The sequence below is a fragment of the Scardinius erythrophthalmus genome (genome assembly GCF_964197995.2).
Source record: "Scardinius erythrophthalmus genome assembly, chromosome: 12".
NCBI lineage: Eukaryota > Metazoa > Chordata > Actinopteri > Cypriniformes > Leuciscidae > Scardinius > Scardinius erythrophthalmus.
This window is the reverse complement of record NC_138232.1, coordinates 4,621,379-4,641,056: the sequence shown is the minus strand read 5'-3', so window position 1 is coordinate 4,641,056 and position 19,678 is coordinate 4,621,379. Positions and strand designations below refer to the sequence as shown.

The window sequence follows — 19,678 nt, the reverse complement described above, 5'->3', positions numbered from 1 at the left end:
AAAGTTCAAGGCTGTGTTCAAAATGGCCCCCTACAGGCTACCCTCCTTCACTATTCCCTATATTATACTTCACTGAAATAGTTCACTTGAAGGAGTGAATGAAAAGGAGTGAGTGAATTCTGAGTGTGCCGGAAGGGCTATCGCTTTTGCATAGTTTGTGCTTGCTGTTTAATAATCACTTAAAGCTACAATATGCAAAAATGTTTTCCCGCTAGAGGGCGCTACATTCCAAACAACAACAACGGCGTAGCTTGATGACGATGAGAAGGAGCGTGGAATGATGGAAACTGTTGTTTTAAATTCCACCGTGGATGTAAATCAGTCAGACGGGAATCGAAAAATCATGTTCATGCATGGGGTAAAGTTCTATTTTTATAAATGTTGCGTTTAATGACATGCTTTTTGTGGTGAGGGAGGCGTGGTTCAGCACGGTCTGTAACTGGAGAGAGAGAGAAACAAGACGAGCAAGTAGGTCAAGTGCAAATGACGAACACCTGTCTTATTGCTGTATTATTGGCGTGGAGAGACCGCTTATAAGCTGTGCTGGAACGAGAGAGAGACTGGAGAGAAAATTGGACGCAGAGAAAGAAAACCGGTAGATCCGAGCTCTCATTTTTGAACTGTTTTGTGTGCCGCGGTTGCCACGGTGAATGCACGTTGTGCGCGACTTTTGTTTGTTTTGTTTTATTTTAATAAAGTCCCAGTCACTCCGATCCCTGTCTTCTTCCTTCCTGACTCTTGAACCTTATCACACTTTTATTTCATTAAAATGAATTAACAGCAATAAAAGTAAGGTTTAATACTACATTGATTATCATAGATGTTACTGTATGTCGAGTTCATTGTTGTGATAACGCTGTGCAATTTTGCGTGTTCTAAACAAAAGTACATTCGAACATACCCACATCATTTGCCAAAATACTGATTAATCTTTATGTATAACACATGCTATATTTATTTACAATTGACTGGCGACTCCCAGCTCCCCCCTGCTCTAACGCCCCGTTTCCTTGGTTAAAATCGCAATTTTCTCACGATTTAAAAATAGTTGGAAACATTTGGGATATTGTAAGTAATCAACTTAACAAAATATATAACACTGGCCTTGAGATTTTGGGATATTTTAATGCAAAATTATTGTACCTTTAAAACTTAGCAAACTGGCAGCTCCAGTAGTAAGATGAAAAAAATTATCTTGAACTCTGTCATGGAAACTCTCATGTATAAACCTTAATTAAACAATTTAATAATCAAGTAAAAGGAATTTACACCTGTATGATGTTACGCTGTAGCCACATTGGACCAGCGCTTTGGAAAATGAATGGATGGATGATTCAGCTGCAGGCACCATCTTCTGGCAGGACGCTGGAATTAATTTGGCGCAACTGTCGCAGTGCATTATGGGTATTCTCTAGAGTCTAGCCATTGAGCGTACATCGGTTGTACACTTGTTATTGCGGTGCATTGTGGGATTGAACGAGTGCAATCGATAACGTCCACTATGATTTCGGACACCACTACAAATAGCTGTCCTCTCAAATAGTATAGGGTATAGGGGGCAATATCAGACACAGCCCAAGTTTGGTGAGCTCTGACCTGCGAATTTGTATCATGGGAAGACATGTTATGTTACCAATAAAAGATCGATATGTAACAGTGTGACCTTTTAGATGAATTAAAAGAATGCAAACTTTTTTTGCAGTGAAGTGGAGTAGATATTTTTACATTTTAGATTTAGTATTAATCGTTATACAATGAATTTATGTTTTTTTTAAAAGATGCCGTTGAGTGATGTCGACCATCATAAATATAAAAATAGAAATTGTAGACTCAATGTCTGGTGTGACAGCGGCTTAAGCATCCACACATGATTACTTGTCGGTATTGCAGTGAGTGTGTGCGTGTAGAGGGTTTAACAGCACTGTTTCTTGAAAATCAATACTACTATTAACATATTAGTGAAGTTACTAATTGATATGGTTATCCACTAGATCTGATTATGACAGTAATTGTTAAGAAAGTCAAAATTTACAGTAAAATGTCCATCATAGTGACGGTATAGTGCCTATTGTGGCAATGCTCAGAGTGCAGTATTTACTAACTTTGCATTATGAATTGTTCTCACACATTTTGCAATGCAATGCAAATACTCTAAAATGCTGCCACAAATTAGTTAATAAAATATGTAATGAATGGAGAAGTTTCAGACAAACCTTCAATAAACTGCACTGATTTGTCAATCAGTTATAATATTCTCTGTGTTGGTTTGCATTGCAAACATTCCACTGTCATGAAACTAACAGTAAATGTTTGGATAGGCAAATTTACAGTGACCCAGGGGTAATGACCAACATACTTAATATTCACAATCTGTGACCTTTCCACAAGCCATAAATAACATGAGTATCACTGTACCGATTAAAGCTCGTGTGAGTTTCAGACTGCCCTCAATCCAAAACGGTTCTTCTACTCCAAGGTAAGTCTAAGACTTCTTAAAAAGGAATAAGCAAAGCTAAGAATAGGTCACTTCTTAAACATTTTCTCCTCTTTCTGATCCAGATCCTTGCTGATAAAGAACCGGAAAATGAACTCAACGATCTGGATTGTGGATAGTTATGAAGAAGCTCTTGCCAAAAATATTGTGATTGTTAGTCTTGGTTTTATCATTAATTTCATCAACGGAATGTTAGTAGTTACTTTCTTCTCCAATCCAGTGTTTTCAAGAGACTCCAGATACATTTTATACATTCACCTGGTAATCAATGACATGCTCATGATATCAGTATCAGTAACTTTATGTGTGTTGACCTACACTACACCACTTTTAAATGTTTCGTGGTGTTGCATATTGATTTCTCTTTGTTCAATCACCTTTATGATCACTCCTTTGAATCTGGCTGGTATGGCCATAGAACGGTTCATTGCTATCTGTAAACCAGTGGCGTAGCCACGAGGGGGCCTGGGTGGGCCTAGGCCCCCTCATTTACATGTCCGGCCCCCTCATATTTCTGATTGCTTAAAATAAAATAATAAAAATAAGAAATTGTTGATGTGTTAGTCTAATTGATAGATTGACCAATCAAAATACTGCGCGGTAAAATGCGGCTGTTTTCAAACTTGATTTGACGTGTTGTGCATAACCTATGCCGTCATCTTCGCGTGAAGATTATCGAGAGTTCATGCGGTGAATGGCAGCGTTGTGCAAAGTGCAATATTACGCACGAAAAGATGAGCGAGAAGGAGAAAATAAGCCATCTACATCTGAGTTTGCTTCAGCTTACTACAAGACGACAGCGAGTGAAGCGGCTAGGAGACAGAAACGTATATTTCATCACAGGAATAGCGGTGAGACTTCGACTCAGATCGGCACAATGCGCAATGACTTGTTTGCAATTGATGAACCGCCTTCACAACCAGTGATGACCACACATTTAAATCCATTATGATTAATTTGAGTAATAATGTGTTTTCTTTACCAAGAGAGTGGAAAGATGAAAACCACTATTTTTTGTTTCAAACTTTCACATAGCATATTTAGGTTATAAAAATAATAAAAAAAAACATTTAAATCCATATTTGATTTTCAAATATTCTAAAATATAATAAAGGATTAGTTTCCCCTCAAAATGCAATAAATTCATGACACTTTTTTTTTCCAAAATGCAATTAATCCATTGAATCAATACACAAATTATTTTTCATATTTTAACTGTTGAAATACACAACAAAGTAAGTTGATCCACATATGACAGCCTCGGAACTTGGTCAATACTAATCTTATACAGGCACTGGACTAAAAATAGCAGACATTAAATCACCATCCCTAAGAAATACCTCCTGAACTTTTTTTACAGCGATCAGCTGTAAAATGGCTTGGTCCTGCTTGGTTTTTCGTTGACTTTGAGTAAAACAATTGAAAGTTTTTCAAAAGATCCCCTGGGGTCAAAATTTCAGCGTGACAGAAGTTTGATGCTGTCGTGTGAGAACCATTTTTTTACAGTCTATGGTGAGAACAAGCAACAGTCGAGATTTTGTCCTCCTCCCGCGTGCCTCATCTTCTTAATCTCCTCAAGTAGCCTAAATTATTAGATTTCGATCATGGCTACGTTTCTCCCCCACCGCAGAAACCACCATAGGGTCACCAGTGCCGTCAAAATTATTATTATTAGGCTATTATTGTTATTATTATTATTATTATTATTATTATTATTATTATTTCGTGGATTACAAAGTAGAAGGGAAACTAGGATGCCGGGTTTTTGTCAAAGCGCCGCCGTTACGGGTTACAAAGCGTGGAATGGTGCGCTGACTGCACGGATATCGCATTTTACGAAAAATTTTAAATGGACTTTAACACCGACCAGATAGCCTATAATACAGATTTTTGCGGGAACTAAATATATATATATATATATATATATAGCATATATATATAGGCCTATAAATATATATAGGCTATATATTTAATTTTGGAACCAAACTCTTTATATATTTGCTGAGTAAGATGACATGATTGACACTTTATAATCGCCCTCGTAGGCTACTTCACGTTAAAGATAATAATCGCCGAGCTATGTCGCCAGCCTAGGCTATATTTATATATAGCCTATATATATATATATATATATATATATATATATATATATATATATATATATATATATATATATATATATAGGCCTATATATTTAAATATATTAGTTGCCCCCTCATTTTAAGATTGGCCCCCCCAAAAATAAAATTCTGGCTACGCCCCTGCTGTAAACCACTGCATCACTCTCAGATTTGCACTCCACAAAGAACCTACATCTTTATATGCTTGCTATGGGTGTTAGGAGCTATACCTGCTCTGGCAGATATCATTATTTTATTTTCAATCCAGCCCATGTCTTTCTTCAGGTCTGTTGTACTTTGTTACCCATTCAATTTGTTCCCTTCCAAAGCCCACAAGGATCGCACCACTGCTTCACAAATCATCTATATGTCTTTGGTGTGGATAATTCTCATTTACACTTATTGCAGAGTCCTGTTCACTGCCAGAAAGGCAGCTTCAAAGGGTTCAGCAAATAAGGCTCGGAGTACGATATTGTTGCATGGCGTCCAGTTACTTCTTTGTATGCTTTCCTATGTAGCCCCTGTTTTGGATATGATTCTCAGTCCTTTCTTTCCTTTTCACAGAACTAAGATCACTTTCTTTAATTATCTAATCACAAATATTATGCCAAGATTACTGAGTCCTTTGATTTATGGGGTGCGAGACCAAAAGTTTATGAAACAAATGAAGGAATACTTTATATGCAGAGTTATTACTGTAAAAATTGTGCCATCAAAATTATAATTTTTATTTGGCAACATTTTATTTAAAAAATAAAATTATTTTTAATTATGACATTTGTTTTATTTGAGATTTGAAAATCTTCACAGTGGCCAAAAAATGTTTAATGACACTTACACTTGAAAGTGTATGAAAGCAACTGAATACGATAAAATATCAAACCATGTGGCATATACAAATAAGTGATGAACGAACTTTGCTCAAAACTAACTTTTAATTAGCTGGTGTTTTGGTGATTTTTAGTGGATGTATGAAATCAGTTTTTCTGAAGTTCACAACTTCACACAATAGTTAATCCCATTAACTATGGGAATTATCCATTAAGAATTCACAACTACAAATTTTGTCTTTATATTGGACTGTACCATTGTTTTATCAATTAAAATGTCTTCATAACCAAACTACAATATGGGAAAGCTGCTTCTTAATGTTGATGATAGTATTATGATTATTAGGCTACTTTTAATAAAATATTGGAGTGTAAATTCTGATCCTTTGCGTTTTAAGTTTACAGTTTTATCTACAATGATTTAATAGGCCTACACTTGGTTGAGATTCATCAGACAAAATTTTTTGGCAAAAAAGGGGTAAAGCTGTAGGTTTTACTTTACTATGCAAACAATGCATAGAAAAATAAATAGCTCACAGGGGAATCTTTTTTTCAGTCACGTAACTGCTCTGAAACACACAGGTTGTGGATACAAATGCAGTTGTTTGTTAAGGGGTAGTCCAGAATAAAAAAATCCATATAACAGGCACAGGGTCAAACACACAAGCAAATAATGGATGACGACATTGGCATGTACCAATCACTGAATATATTTCCTTATTTAAGAATATTCTAAGATAAATTCACATTGAATGGTGAAATTCCCAACATGAGTTTACATTCAACACACATTTGACAATAAATAATTTTCAAAAGAATACATTTATATACACATTGGAAATGAAAGATAAACACATTTCCAGCACATATGTGATAATGAACTGATGAATTGAATCAGGTGTGTTTGATTTGGGAGACAAAGAAAACGTGCAGTGTTGGGGGTCCTTCAGGAGCAGGGTTGCAGAACACTGGTCTACACAGTTAGAAGAGGGTAAGCCTACAAAATAACATGCAAAAAGTAAATAGTTACAACCAATATAACGCTAACAACAACCCTTTGAACTAATTTGGTGGATTTTGTCCTTTTTGCAGAGTAACTGCAGTTAATGCAATGCATGCTGGGCACCTAGCAGCTCTGCAATACTAATGCTTCAGGTTTAAGTTTGACCAATTCACTTCAAGTGCACTGTTATGTTGAACATACGACATACGTTCTCTGTCATGGCTCGAAAGGAACAGTCAAGGATTCAATAGCAAGTGAATACTGGTGTTTATTAACACAAAAGTATAGCGGTAGTGCAGGTTCAGATGGCAGACAGATAGCAGAATAACAGGCTCGGCAACGCAGGACTCAGTGGGCAGACAGCAAACGGACGATCCGCAAACGATCCTCAGAACAGGCAGATGAATCACAGAACAGGAACACAGGAACTGGAGCGAGGAGAAAAGACTGAGCCCGTGAACCTCCACAACCATCTGACAAAGACAAGACGAGGTGACAAACAATATATAGGACATTCTCATTCAGAACGGCTGGCGCTGTCATCTCATCAGCGATAAAGTGCCGTGCTGATGAGCCGCGCCCATTCATACAACACGCACTCACATAGCGAGGGCGAGTCAATGAATCCATGAATCGTGACAGTACCCCCCCCCCTCCTAGGAACGCCGCCTGGCGTTCCCAGACACCCTTACCTGTCGATTGTAATCATCAATAAGGGAGTGGTCCAGGATGTCCCTAGCAGGAACCCAACTTCTCTCCTCCGGACCGTAACCTTCCCAGTCCACCAAGTACTGGAAACCGCGTCCCCTCCGTCTTGAGTCCAGTATACGATTAACCGAATATGTAGGTTCCCCATCTACGAGTCGCGGCAGGAGGGGGAACCGGGGCAGGCGGATTACTGTGAGAACGAAAAACGGGCTTTATTTTAGACACATGAAAGACGGGATGAATTCTCCTGTACGCTGGAGGAAGGTTGAGGCGGACTGCCACCGGACTAATGATTTTGGTGACAGTAAATGGGCCAATCAATTTGGGAGCAAGTTTATTAGAAATGGAGCAGAGAGGAATGTTCCTGGTTGAAGGCGTAAGCGGAGGGGACCGCGACTTCGGATTCCAGACTGGGAAAAATTGGTGGCTGGTAACCTACTCTACATTCAAACGGAGATAGGCCCATGGACTAGAGTCCTGCACGGGTTCAGGTACCGGCAGGTAAATTTTGCTCAAACGGGTGAAAAATATCCAACCGTGTCGGATACGGGTGCAGGTCGGGTCGGACACGGGGAAACACGGGTCTAAACACGGGTTTAAAACAATCACATGCAAACGTAAAAATATGCATATTTTTAGGAACACATCTAGAAAAATATGTCTGTATTTCAAGTTGATAAAATAATTTAAAATCCACCTCAGTTTATTTGTGTCGACGCGCCACGCCCTCCCAGGAATCTATAACGTTACCTAGGCTACTTTCACTTTTAAAAATGCATCATAACCACGCGCGCGCGATGTGCTTGCAGTCATTGAGATGGATGCTGCGGAGTTGAAGAAAAGAATAACTAGTGGAGATTGTAAAGTTGTCGACAATACGTCATAAAAAATCAAATCCACTATGTGGGAGAAATTTGGAGTTATCAGAAGAAAATACTGTGAAAGGCTTTGCTGCATGCATTTTAGTGTTGGATAGCTGCAAATGTGGAACTTCATCCCTGAGGAGGCACGCAGATACTGTGGTAACAAAGGAGTTCTATCGAACAGTATTTTTCAAATTTAACACTGTTAAGTATGTGTGGTGTGTAGGGCGTGTTTGAACCCAAAATTATCAGATGTAGGCTAGATGAAATTGCGTGGCATATAGTGTTGTAGCCGCGTCTGTTCGATGGGTAAAATGTTAAGGCTACTCAGTTTTGTGGTAACGTTAGCCATGTTCTTCATGTACCGGCCTTTTGACAACTTCAGCTGAAGTTGTCCTTGTGTTAATTGTTGTGTAATAACTTCTGTATGACCTGGCAATAAACATTTTTGTAATTGTGTCTATAATGTGATTGGCTAAACTGATTTTATTTCGGGTGCGGGTCGGGTAGCAGTTGTATTTTAAGCGGGTCGGGTCGGGTGCGGATTTTAATTAGTGCTGCTGTCGGAAAACAGGTCGGATGCGGTTTGAATTACTGCGGGTACGGGCGGGTGCGGATTTACAAAATCGGACCCGTGCAGGACTCTGCCATGGACGACACTGGCAACGTATTGTGTGCGTACTCCACCATTGAAAGTTGCTGACTCCAGGAGGAAGGATTCTTGGAGACCAAACATCGTAACACCCTTTCCAAATCTTGGTTGGCTCTCTCGGTTTGACCATTGCTCTGGGGGTGAAACCCTGAGGACAGACTGACAGTCGCTCCCAGTAACTTACAAAACTCTCGCCAAAATTTGGACACAAACTGGGGTCCTCTGTTAGAAACCACGTCTATCGAGAGGCCATGTAAGCGAAAGACGTGATCAACAACGGTCAACGCTGTCTCCTTGGCTGAGGGTAATTTGGGCAAGGGAATAAAATGAGCTGCCTTCGAGAACCAGTCCACCACGGTCAGAAGGACCGTATTGCCCTGAGAGGGTGGGAGGGTGGTGATAAAATCTAGCGCTATGTGGGACCAGGGTCTCGAAGGGACTGGCAGCAGTTGGAGTAACCCATCTGGGGGTCGATTGGAAGTCTTACCAGTGGCACAAACCAGGCAAGCCAAAACAAAACTGTGAATGTCACAAGCCATCAGTGGCCACCAGAATCGTTGCTTGACTAAAAAACTAGTGCGATTAACTCCTGGATGGCAAGCCACGTTGGAGCAATGACCCCACTGAATAACGTCGGACCGTAATCCCTCCGGCACAAATAAACGATTCGGTGGGCAACCGGGCTGAGGCGTTACCCCTTCTAAGGCCGACTTGACCTTCGACTCGACCTCCCATGTGAGTGTGGAGACAAATAGTGTCTCAGGTAAAATGCACTCGGGAGTAGACGAGCGTTCGGAACGGTCAAAAATACACGATAAAGAGTCGGGTTTGATGTTTTTGGAACCCGGGCGATACGAGAGAGAAAAATCTAAATGACCGAAAAAAAGTGCCCACTGAGCCTGCCTGGAGTTCAATCTTTTGGCGGTTCTGATATATTCCAGGTTCTTGTGATCGGTCCAGACGATAGAAGGTATCCCCGACCCTTCTAACCAATGACACCATTCTTCCAACGCTAACTTTACTGCCAACAATTCTCTGTTACCAATGTCGTAGTTACGTTCAGCAGGCGATAACTGACGGGACAAAAACGCGCAGGGATGCATCTTGTCGTCTGTGGGAGAACGCTGGGACAGCACTGCTCCTACCCCCACCTCTGACGCATCGACCTCCACCACGAACTGATGTGATGGATCAGGGGCAATAAGAATGGGGGCTGAAACGAAGCGGCCTTTCAGTTTAGCAAACACAGCCTCAGCTGTGTCTGACCACCTGAACGCCGTTCTGGGGGAGGTCAAGGCAGTCAGAGGCGTGGCTAGTTGGCTGAAGTTGCGAATAAAACGCCGGTAGAAGTTGGCGAATCCCAGAAACCTCTGTAGGGCCTTACGGGAATCTGGACTTGGCCACTCCACCACAGCCTTAACCTTCTCAGGGTCCATCCGTATTCCCTCAGACGAAACGATGTACCCTAGGAAAGGAACAGACTGTGCATGAAAATCGCATTTCTCCGCCTTGACAAAAAGCCCATTCTCTAGTAACCTTTGGAGCACTCGTCTGACGTGTTGAACGTGCTCCTGGAGAGACGAAGAAAAAATCAATATGTCATCCAGGTAAACATATATGAACTGATCTACCATGTCTCTCAACATGTCATTGACGAGTGCCTGGAAGACCGCTGGGGAGTTGGAAAGGCCGAACGGCATAACCAAGTATTCAAAGTGCCCCCTGGGGGTGTTGAACGCGGTCTTCCACTCATCAAACTTCCTGATGGGAACCAAATGATATGCATTACGTAAATCCAATTTTGTGAAGACTGATGCTCCCTGCAACATCTCGAAAGCTGAAGACATCAACGGCAAAGGATAAGTATTCTTTACCGTGATGCTGTTCAACCCCGGTAATCAATACAAGGTCGCAGAGAACCATCCTTCTTCCCCACAAAAAAGAATCCCGCCCCCGCTGGAGAAGAGGAAGGGCGGATGAACCCCGTTGCTAGAGAATCAGAAATATATTTCTCCATAGCCTCCCTTTCTGGAGCAGAAAGCGAATATAACTTGCCCTTAAGCGGAGACGTACCTGGAAGTAAATCTATAGCACAGTCATAGGGACGATGCGGAGGAAGAGAAGCTGCCCGGGACTTACTGAACACTTCCTTCAGGTCGAGGTACTCCGGTGGCACGTTAGACAGATTCACTGGCTCCTCCTGCAACACAGAACAAGAAACAGACGGAACAGCAGACGAAAGACATGAGGCACAACATAGATCACTCCAACCGGATACAGAGTTCTGACCCCACTCTATCCTGGGTTGGTTTAGCCGACCATGGATGACCCAGGACAATGGGAGCGTGAGGTGACTGGGTGAGGTAGAGTGAGACCATCTCATAGTGGTTACCCGAGGTGATGAGTGTAATGAGACCAGTGACGTGAGTAATGCCCGGGAGTTCCTGTCCATTAAGTGCGTGGATCGTGATGGTGTGTTCCAGGGCCTTGATGGGGATGTGAAGCTTGCGCGCCAAAGAAAAGTCCATAAGATTGCCCTCCGCACCTGAAACCACCAGCGCCTGGTCGTTGAAGGAGCGGTCTGCCCGCTGGAGTCTCACCGGGAGGAAGGTGGCGTTCGAAGGTCTGGTCATGGATATCCCGCACCGACAGTAGCCTCCCTCCTACCGCCGGGCTTGGCCTTTTAAAGGGCAGGTGGAGACGAAGTGGCCGGCCTCTCCACAGTAGAGACACAGACCTCTCGAACGGCGGTGTTCTCTCTCCTCCCGGGAGAGCCGAGCTCGACCTACCTGCATGGGTTCAGGATCGTTCGAGGGCTGACCGTGTTCACTCCTCTGGGACCGGGAAACTCTGTGAAATCCACCACTGGGGTCGGATATGGTCGATTCTCTCTCTTTTGTAGACGTGCATCGACCCGTAGTGCCAGTTCAACCAGTTCATCAAGAGTCTTGGGTAGCTCCAGCGTGTAAATCTCCTTCTGAACACGGTCAGCCAACCCATGCAGGAACATGTCCCACTGCGCCTCCTCATTCCATTTGCACTCGGCGGCCAACGTCCGGAACTGGATGGAATAGTCGGAAACAGAGTTGTTGTTCTGACGGAGATCTGCAAGTTGGCAGGCCGCCTCGCGTCCGACGACCCCACGGTCGAACATGCGCCTCATCTCCTACTTGAGTGCTTGGAACGAGGAGCAGCAACTGTGTTGATTTTGCCACACCGCTGTTCCCCACAGAGCAGCGCGTCCAGACAACAGCGTCATGACTAGTGCCACTTTACTCTCCTCGGAGGAAAACGTCACAGTCTATAGAGAGAAGTAAATCGAACATTTGGTTAAAAACGTTCGACACATATTAGGTTCTCCTGAATACCTCTCGGGGGTGGGGATGCGCGGCTCCGGTCGGTTGATGTTGGGATTTTCCGGGGGAACAGGCGGGGCGGTGCTGGCGCAGTGGGACCTCTCAGACGTTGTAATTGAGAGGTGAGCTCGGACACCTGCGTTACCAGAGCCTGTATTGCCCGACCCGAGGCACCGATCTGTTCATCCTGACGATCCATGTGGGCGTGGTTACCAGCAAACATCTGCTCAAAACTGTCTGCACTCGCTGAATCCATGGTCTGGTCAGATGGTTCTGTCATGGCTCGAAAGGAACAGTCAAGGATTCAATAGCAAGTGAATACTGGTGTTTATTAACACAAAAGTATAGCGGTAGTGCAGGTTCAGATGGCAGACAGATAGCAGAATAACAGGCTCGGCAACGAAATTAGACATTTGTACCAGTCGCACTGAGACATTTCAAATGACACCAAACATTTATAAAACTGGATGATAATTGTAAACATTTAAACCATATAGATTGTGTGTAAATCTCAGGTGATTTTAGCATGAGAGAGAGAGGTTGGGGGAAGAGGGAAAGAGATGTATTCTGAGGTGAGAAATGGTGAGTTCAAATGGTAATTTCCAGCAAGGTCCTGTCTTCAACCAGACTGTCCGGCATTTCCACTCTCTTCTTACACCTGTATGATGTTACGCTGTAGCCACATTGGACCAGCGCTTTGGAAAATGAATGGATGGATGATTCAGCTGCAGGCACCATCTTTTGGCAAGACGCTGGAATTAATTTGGCGCAACTGTCGCAGTGCATTATGGGTATTCTCTAGCCATTGAGCGAACATCGGTTGTACACTTGTTATTGCGGTGCATTGTGGGATTAAACGAGTGCACTCCATAACGTCCACTATGATTTCGGACACCACTACAAATAGCTGTCCTCTCAAATAGTATCCTATTTAAGGGTATAGGGGGCAATTTCAGACAAGTTTGGTGAGCTCTGACCTGCGAATTTGTATCATGGGAAGACATGTTATGTTACCAATAAAAGATGGATATGTAACAGCGAGCGTGACCTTTTAGATGACTTAAAAGAATGCAAACTTTTTTTGCAGTGAAGTGGAGTAGATATTTTTACATTTTGGATTTAATATTATTCGTTATACATTGAATTTATGTTTTTTTTTTAAAAGATGCCGTCGAGTGATGTCGACCATCATAAATATAAAAATAGAAATTGTAGACTCAATGTCTGGTGTGACAGTGGCTTAAGCATCCACACATGATTGCTTGTCGATAGTGCCGTGAGTAAGTGTGTGCGTGTAGAGGGTTTAACAGCACTGTTTCTTGAAAATCAATACTGTTATTAACATATTAGTAAGGTTACTAATTTATATGGTTTTTCACTAAATCCAATTATGACAGTAATTGTTAAGAAAGTCAAAATTTACAGTAAAATGTCCATCATAGTGACGGTATAGTGCCTATTGTGGCAATGCTCAGAGTGCAGTATTTACTAACTTTGCATTATGAATTGTACATTTTGCAATGCAATGCAAATACTCTAAAATGCTGCCACAAATTAGTTAATAAAATATGTAATGAATGGAGAAGTTTTAGACAAACCTTCATTAAACTGCACTGATTTGTCAATTAGTTATAATATTCTCTGTGTTGGTTTGCATAGCAAACATTCCACTGTCATGAAAGTAACAGTAAATGTTTGGATAGGCAAATTTACAGTGACCAAGGGGTAATGACCAACATACTTAATATTCACAATCTGTGACCTTTCCACAAGCCATAAATAACATTAGTATCACTGTACCGATTAAAGCTCGTGTGAGTTTCAGACTGCCCTCAATCCAAAACGGTTCTTCTACTCCAAGGTAAGTCTAAGACTTCTTAAAAAGGAATAAGCAAAGCTAAGAATAGGTCACTTCTTAAAGACTTTCTCCTCTTTCTGATCCAGATCCTTGCTGATAAAGAATCGGAAAATGAACTCAACGATCTGGATTGTGGATAGTTATGAAGAAGCTCTTGCCAAAAATATTGTGATTGTTAGTCTTGGTTTTATCATTAATTTCATCAACGGAATGTTAGTAGTTACTTTCTTCTCCAATCCAGTGTTTTCAAGAGACTCCAGATACATTTTATACATTCACCTGGTAATCAATGACATGCTCATGATATGTATATCAGTAACTTTATATGTGTTGACCTACACTTCACCACTTGTAAATGCTTCGTTGTGTTGCACATTGATTGCTCTTGGTTCAACCACCTTTATGATCACTCCTTTGAATCTGGCTGGTATGGCCATAGAACGGTTCATTGCTATCTGTAAACCACTGCATCACTCTCAGATTTGCACTCCACAAAGAACCTACATCTTTATATGCTTGCTATGGGTGTTAGGAGCTATACCTGCTCTGGCAGATATCATTATTTTATTTTCAATCCAGCAAATATCTTTCTTCAGGTCTGTTGTACTTTGCTACCCATTCAATTTGTTCCCTTTCAAAGCCCACAAGGATCGCACCACTGCTTCACAAATCATCTATATGTCTTTGGTGTGGATAATTCTCATTTACACTTATTGCAGAGTCCTGTTCACTGCCAGAAAGGCAGCTTCAAAGGGTTCAGCAAATAAGGCTCGGAGTACGATATTGTTGCATGGCATCCAGTTACTTCTTTGTATGCTTTCCTATGTAGCCCCTGTTTTGGATATGATTGTCAGTCCTTTCTTTCCTTTTCACAGAACTAAGATCACTTTCTTTAATTATCTAATCACAAATATTATGCCAAGATTACTGAGTCCTTTGATTTATGGGGTGCGAGACCAAAAGTTTATGAAACAAATGAAGGGATACTTTATATGCAGAGTTATTACTGTAAAAATTGTGCCATCAAAATTATGATTTTTATTTGGCAACATTTTATTTAAAAAATAAAATTCTTTTTAATTATGACATTTGTTTTATTTGAGATTTGAAAAAATTCACAATGACACTTACACTTGAAAGTGTATGAAAGCAACTGAATACGATAAAATATCAAACCATGTGGCATATACAAATAAGTGATGAACGAACTTTGCTCAAAACTAACTTCAATTTTCTGAGTCATTTTGCTCAATGTCTTTTAATTAGCTGGTGTTTTGGTGATTTTTAGTGGATGTATGAAATCAGTTCTTCTGAAGTTCACACAATAGTTAATCCCATTAACTATGGGAATTATCCATTAAGAATTCACAACTACAAATTTTGTCTTTATATTGGACTGTACCATTGTTTTATCAATTAAAATGTCTTCATAACCAAACTACAATATGGGAAAGCTGCTTCTTAAAGTTGATGATAGTACTATATTATGATTATTACTTTTAATAAAATATTGGAGTGTAAATTCTGATCCTTTGCGTTTAAATTTACAGTTTTATTTACAATGATTAATGTAGGCCTACACTTGGTTGAGATTTATCAGACAAAATTGTTTGGCAAAAAAGGGGTAAAGCTGCAGGTTTCATGCAAACAATGCATAGAAAAACAAATAGCTCACAGGGAAAAAAGCATACACTGACTACAACATAATCACTTATTAATATTTTGCTGGTAATCAGTTGTTTTTGCATGTGTTCATAATTTCTTTGTATGACAGCCTGGCCAAACATTATGTCTGCACAATTTGACATGTTTCAGTCACGTAACTGCTCTGAAACACACAGGTGGTGGATACAAATGCAGTTGTTTGTTAAGTGGTAGTCCAGAATAAAAAAATCCTTATAACAGGCACAGGGTCAAACACACAAGCAAACAATCCAAATAGGCAACAGCAAGAAACACAGACAGACAGAGTAATAAAAAAAAATAAAAATAAAAAAAAAAACAGGCAAAAGAGTCAAAACCATAAATACGGGAAACCAGAATAGCACTTAGAATTACAGTATATGACTACAAACAAGATTTTACAATAAGAAACTGAAAAAGATACAGGCTTATATAGGGTGAGTAAACAATGTAATGAGTAGCAGCTGAATGCAATCACACATGAGTCCGGGCAAAGGATCATGGGAAATGCAGTTCTTGATTGAATGAAAATGGTCGAGGGAGGAGTGCCCTCTAGTGGATATCAAGGGTGTATTCATTTATAAATAAAACAACTGACTCCAAGCACAACTATGCATGCAATATGCTTACAAAATCTTTAACATTTTTTAAATAATATTTAAATAAAGGATGAAGATATATATTTTCCTAGGCCGGACATAACTTCTGGCCACTATTGTGCTCCAATTTTTGCTTAAAAAAAAGAAAAATCAACCTCCTGTCAATGCTTTTTCATGAGATCAGTCTTCATAAATAAACATGTACATTCCTGCTTTGCAACCACTGAGAACACCCTAGAAACTCCATAGCAATGTGCTAAAACAGTTTGTATGTCAGATGCATTTTCAAATGCTTGCTGTTATTCTGCAATGATGTCATGAATGCAAATTTTAGATGATCCTTGTGCTTAACAGGCTTAATATTCATGATATCTGCCCTTTCCACAAACCATAAATAAAGTAGCACTCTACTAATTAAAACTCATGTGAGCTTCATACTTCCCACAGTCCAGAACCGGTTTTTCAGCTCTAGGTAAGTCTAAGCAGGTTTAGGTGTAATTTGAATTAGGGGGCAAAAATATTGTTTATGAGATAAGCTCCTGGAAAATGTTAACCTCAGTTATCAAAAAAAAAAAAAGAAGATTTTTATGATCTGCTTGGACTAGATACAGTATGTGCCCTTTTTAACCACTGTCCTGTTTTCTCTCTCAGAAATGAACTCAACGATCTGGTTTGTGGATAGTTATGAAGAAGCTCTTGCCAAAAACATTGTGATTGTTAGTCTTGGTTTTGTCATTAATTTCATCAACGGAATGTTAGTAGTGACCTTTTTTTCTAATCTAATGTTTTCAAGAGACTCCAGATACATTTTATACATTCACCTGGTCATCAATGACATTCTCATGATATGTATATCAGTAACATTATATGTGTTGTCCTACGCTTTACCGTTTGTAAATGCTTCGTTGTGTTGCACATTGATGGCTTTTGGATCAACCACCTTTATGATCACTCCTTTGAATCTGGCTGGTATGGCCATAGAACGGTTCATTGCTATCTGTAAACCACTGCATCACTCTCAGATTTGCACTCCACAAAGAACCTACATCTTTATATGCTTGCTATGGGTGTTAGGAGCTATACCTGCTCTGGCAGATATCATTATTTTATTTTCAATCCAGCCCATATCTTTCTTCAGGTCTGTTGTACTTTGCTACCCATTCAATTTGTTTACTTCCAAAGCCCACAAGGACAACACCACTGTATCACAAATCATCTATATGTCTTTGGTGTGGATAATTCTCATATCTACTTATTGCAGAGTAATGTTCACTGCCAGAAAGGCAGCTTCAAAGGGTTCAGCAAATAAGGCTCAGAGTACGATATTGTTGCATGGCGTCCAGTTACTTCTTTGTATGCTTTCCTATCTCACCCCTTTTATGTACTTATTTATTACTCCTTTTTTCCCGGCACACAGAACTAAGATCACTTTCTGTATTTATCTGCTCACAAATATTATGCCTAGATTACTGAGCCCATTGATTTATGGGGTCCGAGACCAGAAGTTTATGAAACAAATGAAGGAATATTTTACATGCAGAGTTATTATTGTAAAAATTGTGCCATCAAAATTCTGATTAGCCTGTGGGACTACGGATAGAAATTAGCCTTTGGCTACAATCCGGCATGTTTACATGCATGTATTCCATGTTTGTTCATTAACATGCACTGTCCCAATCAAATAAACAAATAAATAAATTATATTTAGGCCCTATGGGTATGATCGATTACTCAACTAAAAGAGACTGTTGCTGCTATAGTCGACATCAGAAATAGTCATTAACATTTTTCTTGTTGCACAAATATGTTTTGACTGCATTTGTTTATTCCGTGTCACTCGCGGGGTCAGAGAAATGTCCATTCGGAAGACTGAGGTAGTATTTTGACTTAAAACGGAAAAGTTTTGTGTATAGGCTAGCTAGTCATACTGGCATATAACAATTAAGCTTGCTAAAAGGCTATCCAATATCAATGTTGTTAAAATATTGACTTTGTAGGCCTATTCGTCCTGCACTACCCACTGATTTAGTTGATTTTAATATATGTATATTATATTGATGTATGTTGATTAAATGAATGCTTAACTAGAATGTACAATGATCATAATGCGAGACAAGAACATGCAGCACATGGGGCTTATTTTTTTATGATTCATAAATAATTAGGCTATTTCGACTAGTCGGCTACAAAATTTTATTTTAAATGTTAGGTAATTAGTTGTGGCCTAATACAGGCCTAATACACATCTTTCTTTTAAATAAGCTACATAATATATTGTAGAATGCAATGACTTAAGTGTGTGGCTTAAAAGTGCAAATAGTCCTACATTTTGAGGGCCCCTGTATATATGCATTAAAAAATATATTTTTACTTATTCTGTTTCATGTTTCTTGAAACAGTATGTTCCTCTTTAACAATCTGTTTATCTACTATTTATAATAGACTAAATATGACCAGATCATTTAATTTAAAGCAGAGATCAAGAAATTATTGTGCTAAATCTGTATGAATTATCCTACACAAAGCATGTCTGTATAAATCAAATGGATGTGCATATCTGTAAAATATTGGACGTTGTTTTATTGAGCCAGGCCATAAAGTAACTGCAGACTTCAATCACTGTTAGAGGCCTAATCTTGAGAAAGCGTCAAATGGTATAAAAAACATAATTATTAATAGAGGCTAAATTAATCAATATACCTTACTGGCCGACATATTAATAGAAATGTGTTTTTGTTGTTTTTTTCTGTTTTGTTTTTTTTTTTATCACAAAAGATTGTGAATGGTCCATCGTAAGCACTGTTGGACAGGGAACGTCGGCACCGCTTTGGATGATATTACACCTGATAAAAGGCAGAGTGAAACTTTATCTACGAAAATTTGGAGAATTATTTAGATTCATCTTATCTGACCAATTTGACATAAGTGCCTTGTCGCTTAGCCTTGTTTATTGTTTAATTCTTTCTAGCCGCATATTCCAATATTATCTTTGCAGCGCCGTCGTGTGGTTATTCTGAGGTATAGGCCTACAGTATGTTATGTTGACCTCACCTGAGGAATCTCATCGTCAAGTGACAGGAGCTTTCGAAGAGACAATAAACAATTAATAATTCTCTTTAAAATAACTCATTATGGCCGAATGTGCGCGACAGGCCAAGTTACACAATGCCAGGAACACAACAGAAACAGAAACGAAAGTGAAACCCACTCCTCTGAATCATTAAACTTTTTTGTTTTGACAGAGGAAACGAACGCCAAACTCCACTGAAAGGTAATGTTATTGAAAATTGAAAATAGCTAGCTTCATAATAGCTCGTTATAGAATTAGGCCTATACAGCTGTCATTTATAAGTCCGTCACTGGTCACATTGCTGTTCGCTAATTCATCCTTGAAAACTGTCAATGCATTGCTTACACCCAGACCCAAGTGTTTAACAGGTGTAGACCCATCACTGCAAAAAACTACAATGGTAACATGTTGGACACGCACCATAGGAGTAGTAATAATTCTA

At 39.8% G+C, this 19,678-nt stretch overlaps 3 protein-coding genes across 3 annotated transcripts; all 3 read left to right on the top strand.

The window, feature by feature from the left end:
* Positions 1 to 2,399: 2,399 nt before the first annotated feature.
* LOC308699113 (odorant receptor 131-2-like) lies at positions 2,400 to 5,338 on the top strand (the record flags this gene model as incomplete). Its single annotated transcript, XM_081379701.1, has 3 exons — positions 2,400 to 2,476; positions 2,560 to 2,930; positions 4,761 to 5,338. 3 exons carry the CDS (start codon positions 2,400 to 2,402, stop codon positions 5,336 to 5,338), a joined length of 1,026 nt encoding a protein of 341 aa, XP_081235827.1.
* An 8,657-nt stretch (positions 5,339 to 13,995) lies between these two features.
* Positions 13,996 to 14,919, top strand: LOC308699112 (odorant receptor 131-2-like; the record flags this gene model as incomplete). Its single annotated transcript, XM_081379700.1, has 1 exon — positions 13,996 to 14,919. One exon carries the CDS (start codon positions 13,996 to 13,998, stop codon positions 14,917 to 14,919), a length of 924 nt encoding a protein of 307 aa, XP_081235826.1.
* A 1,888-nt stretch (positions 14,920 to 16,807) lies between these two features.
* LOC308699111 (odorant receptor 131-2-like) lies at positions 16,808 to 17,743 on the top strand (the record flags this gene model as incomplete). The annotated part of the gene is made up of 1 exon (XM_081379699.1): positions 16,808 to 17,743. Exon 1 carries the CDS (start codon positions 16,820 to 16,822, stop codon positions 17,741 to 17,743), a length of 924 nt encoding a protein of 307 aa, XP_081235825.1. The 5' UTR covers positions 16,808 to 16,819.
* Between the last annotated feature and the right edge of the window lie 1,935 nt (positions 17,744 to 19,678).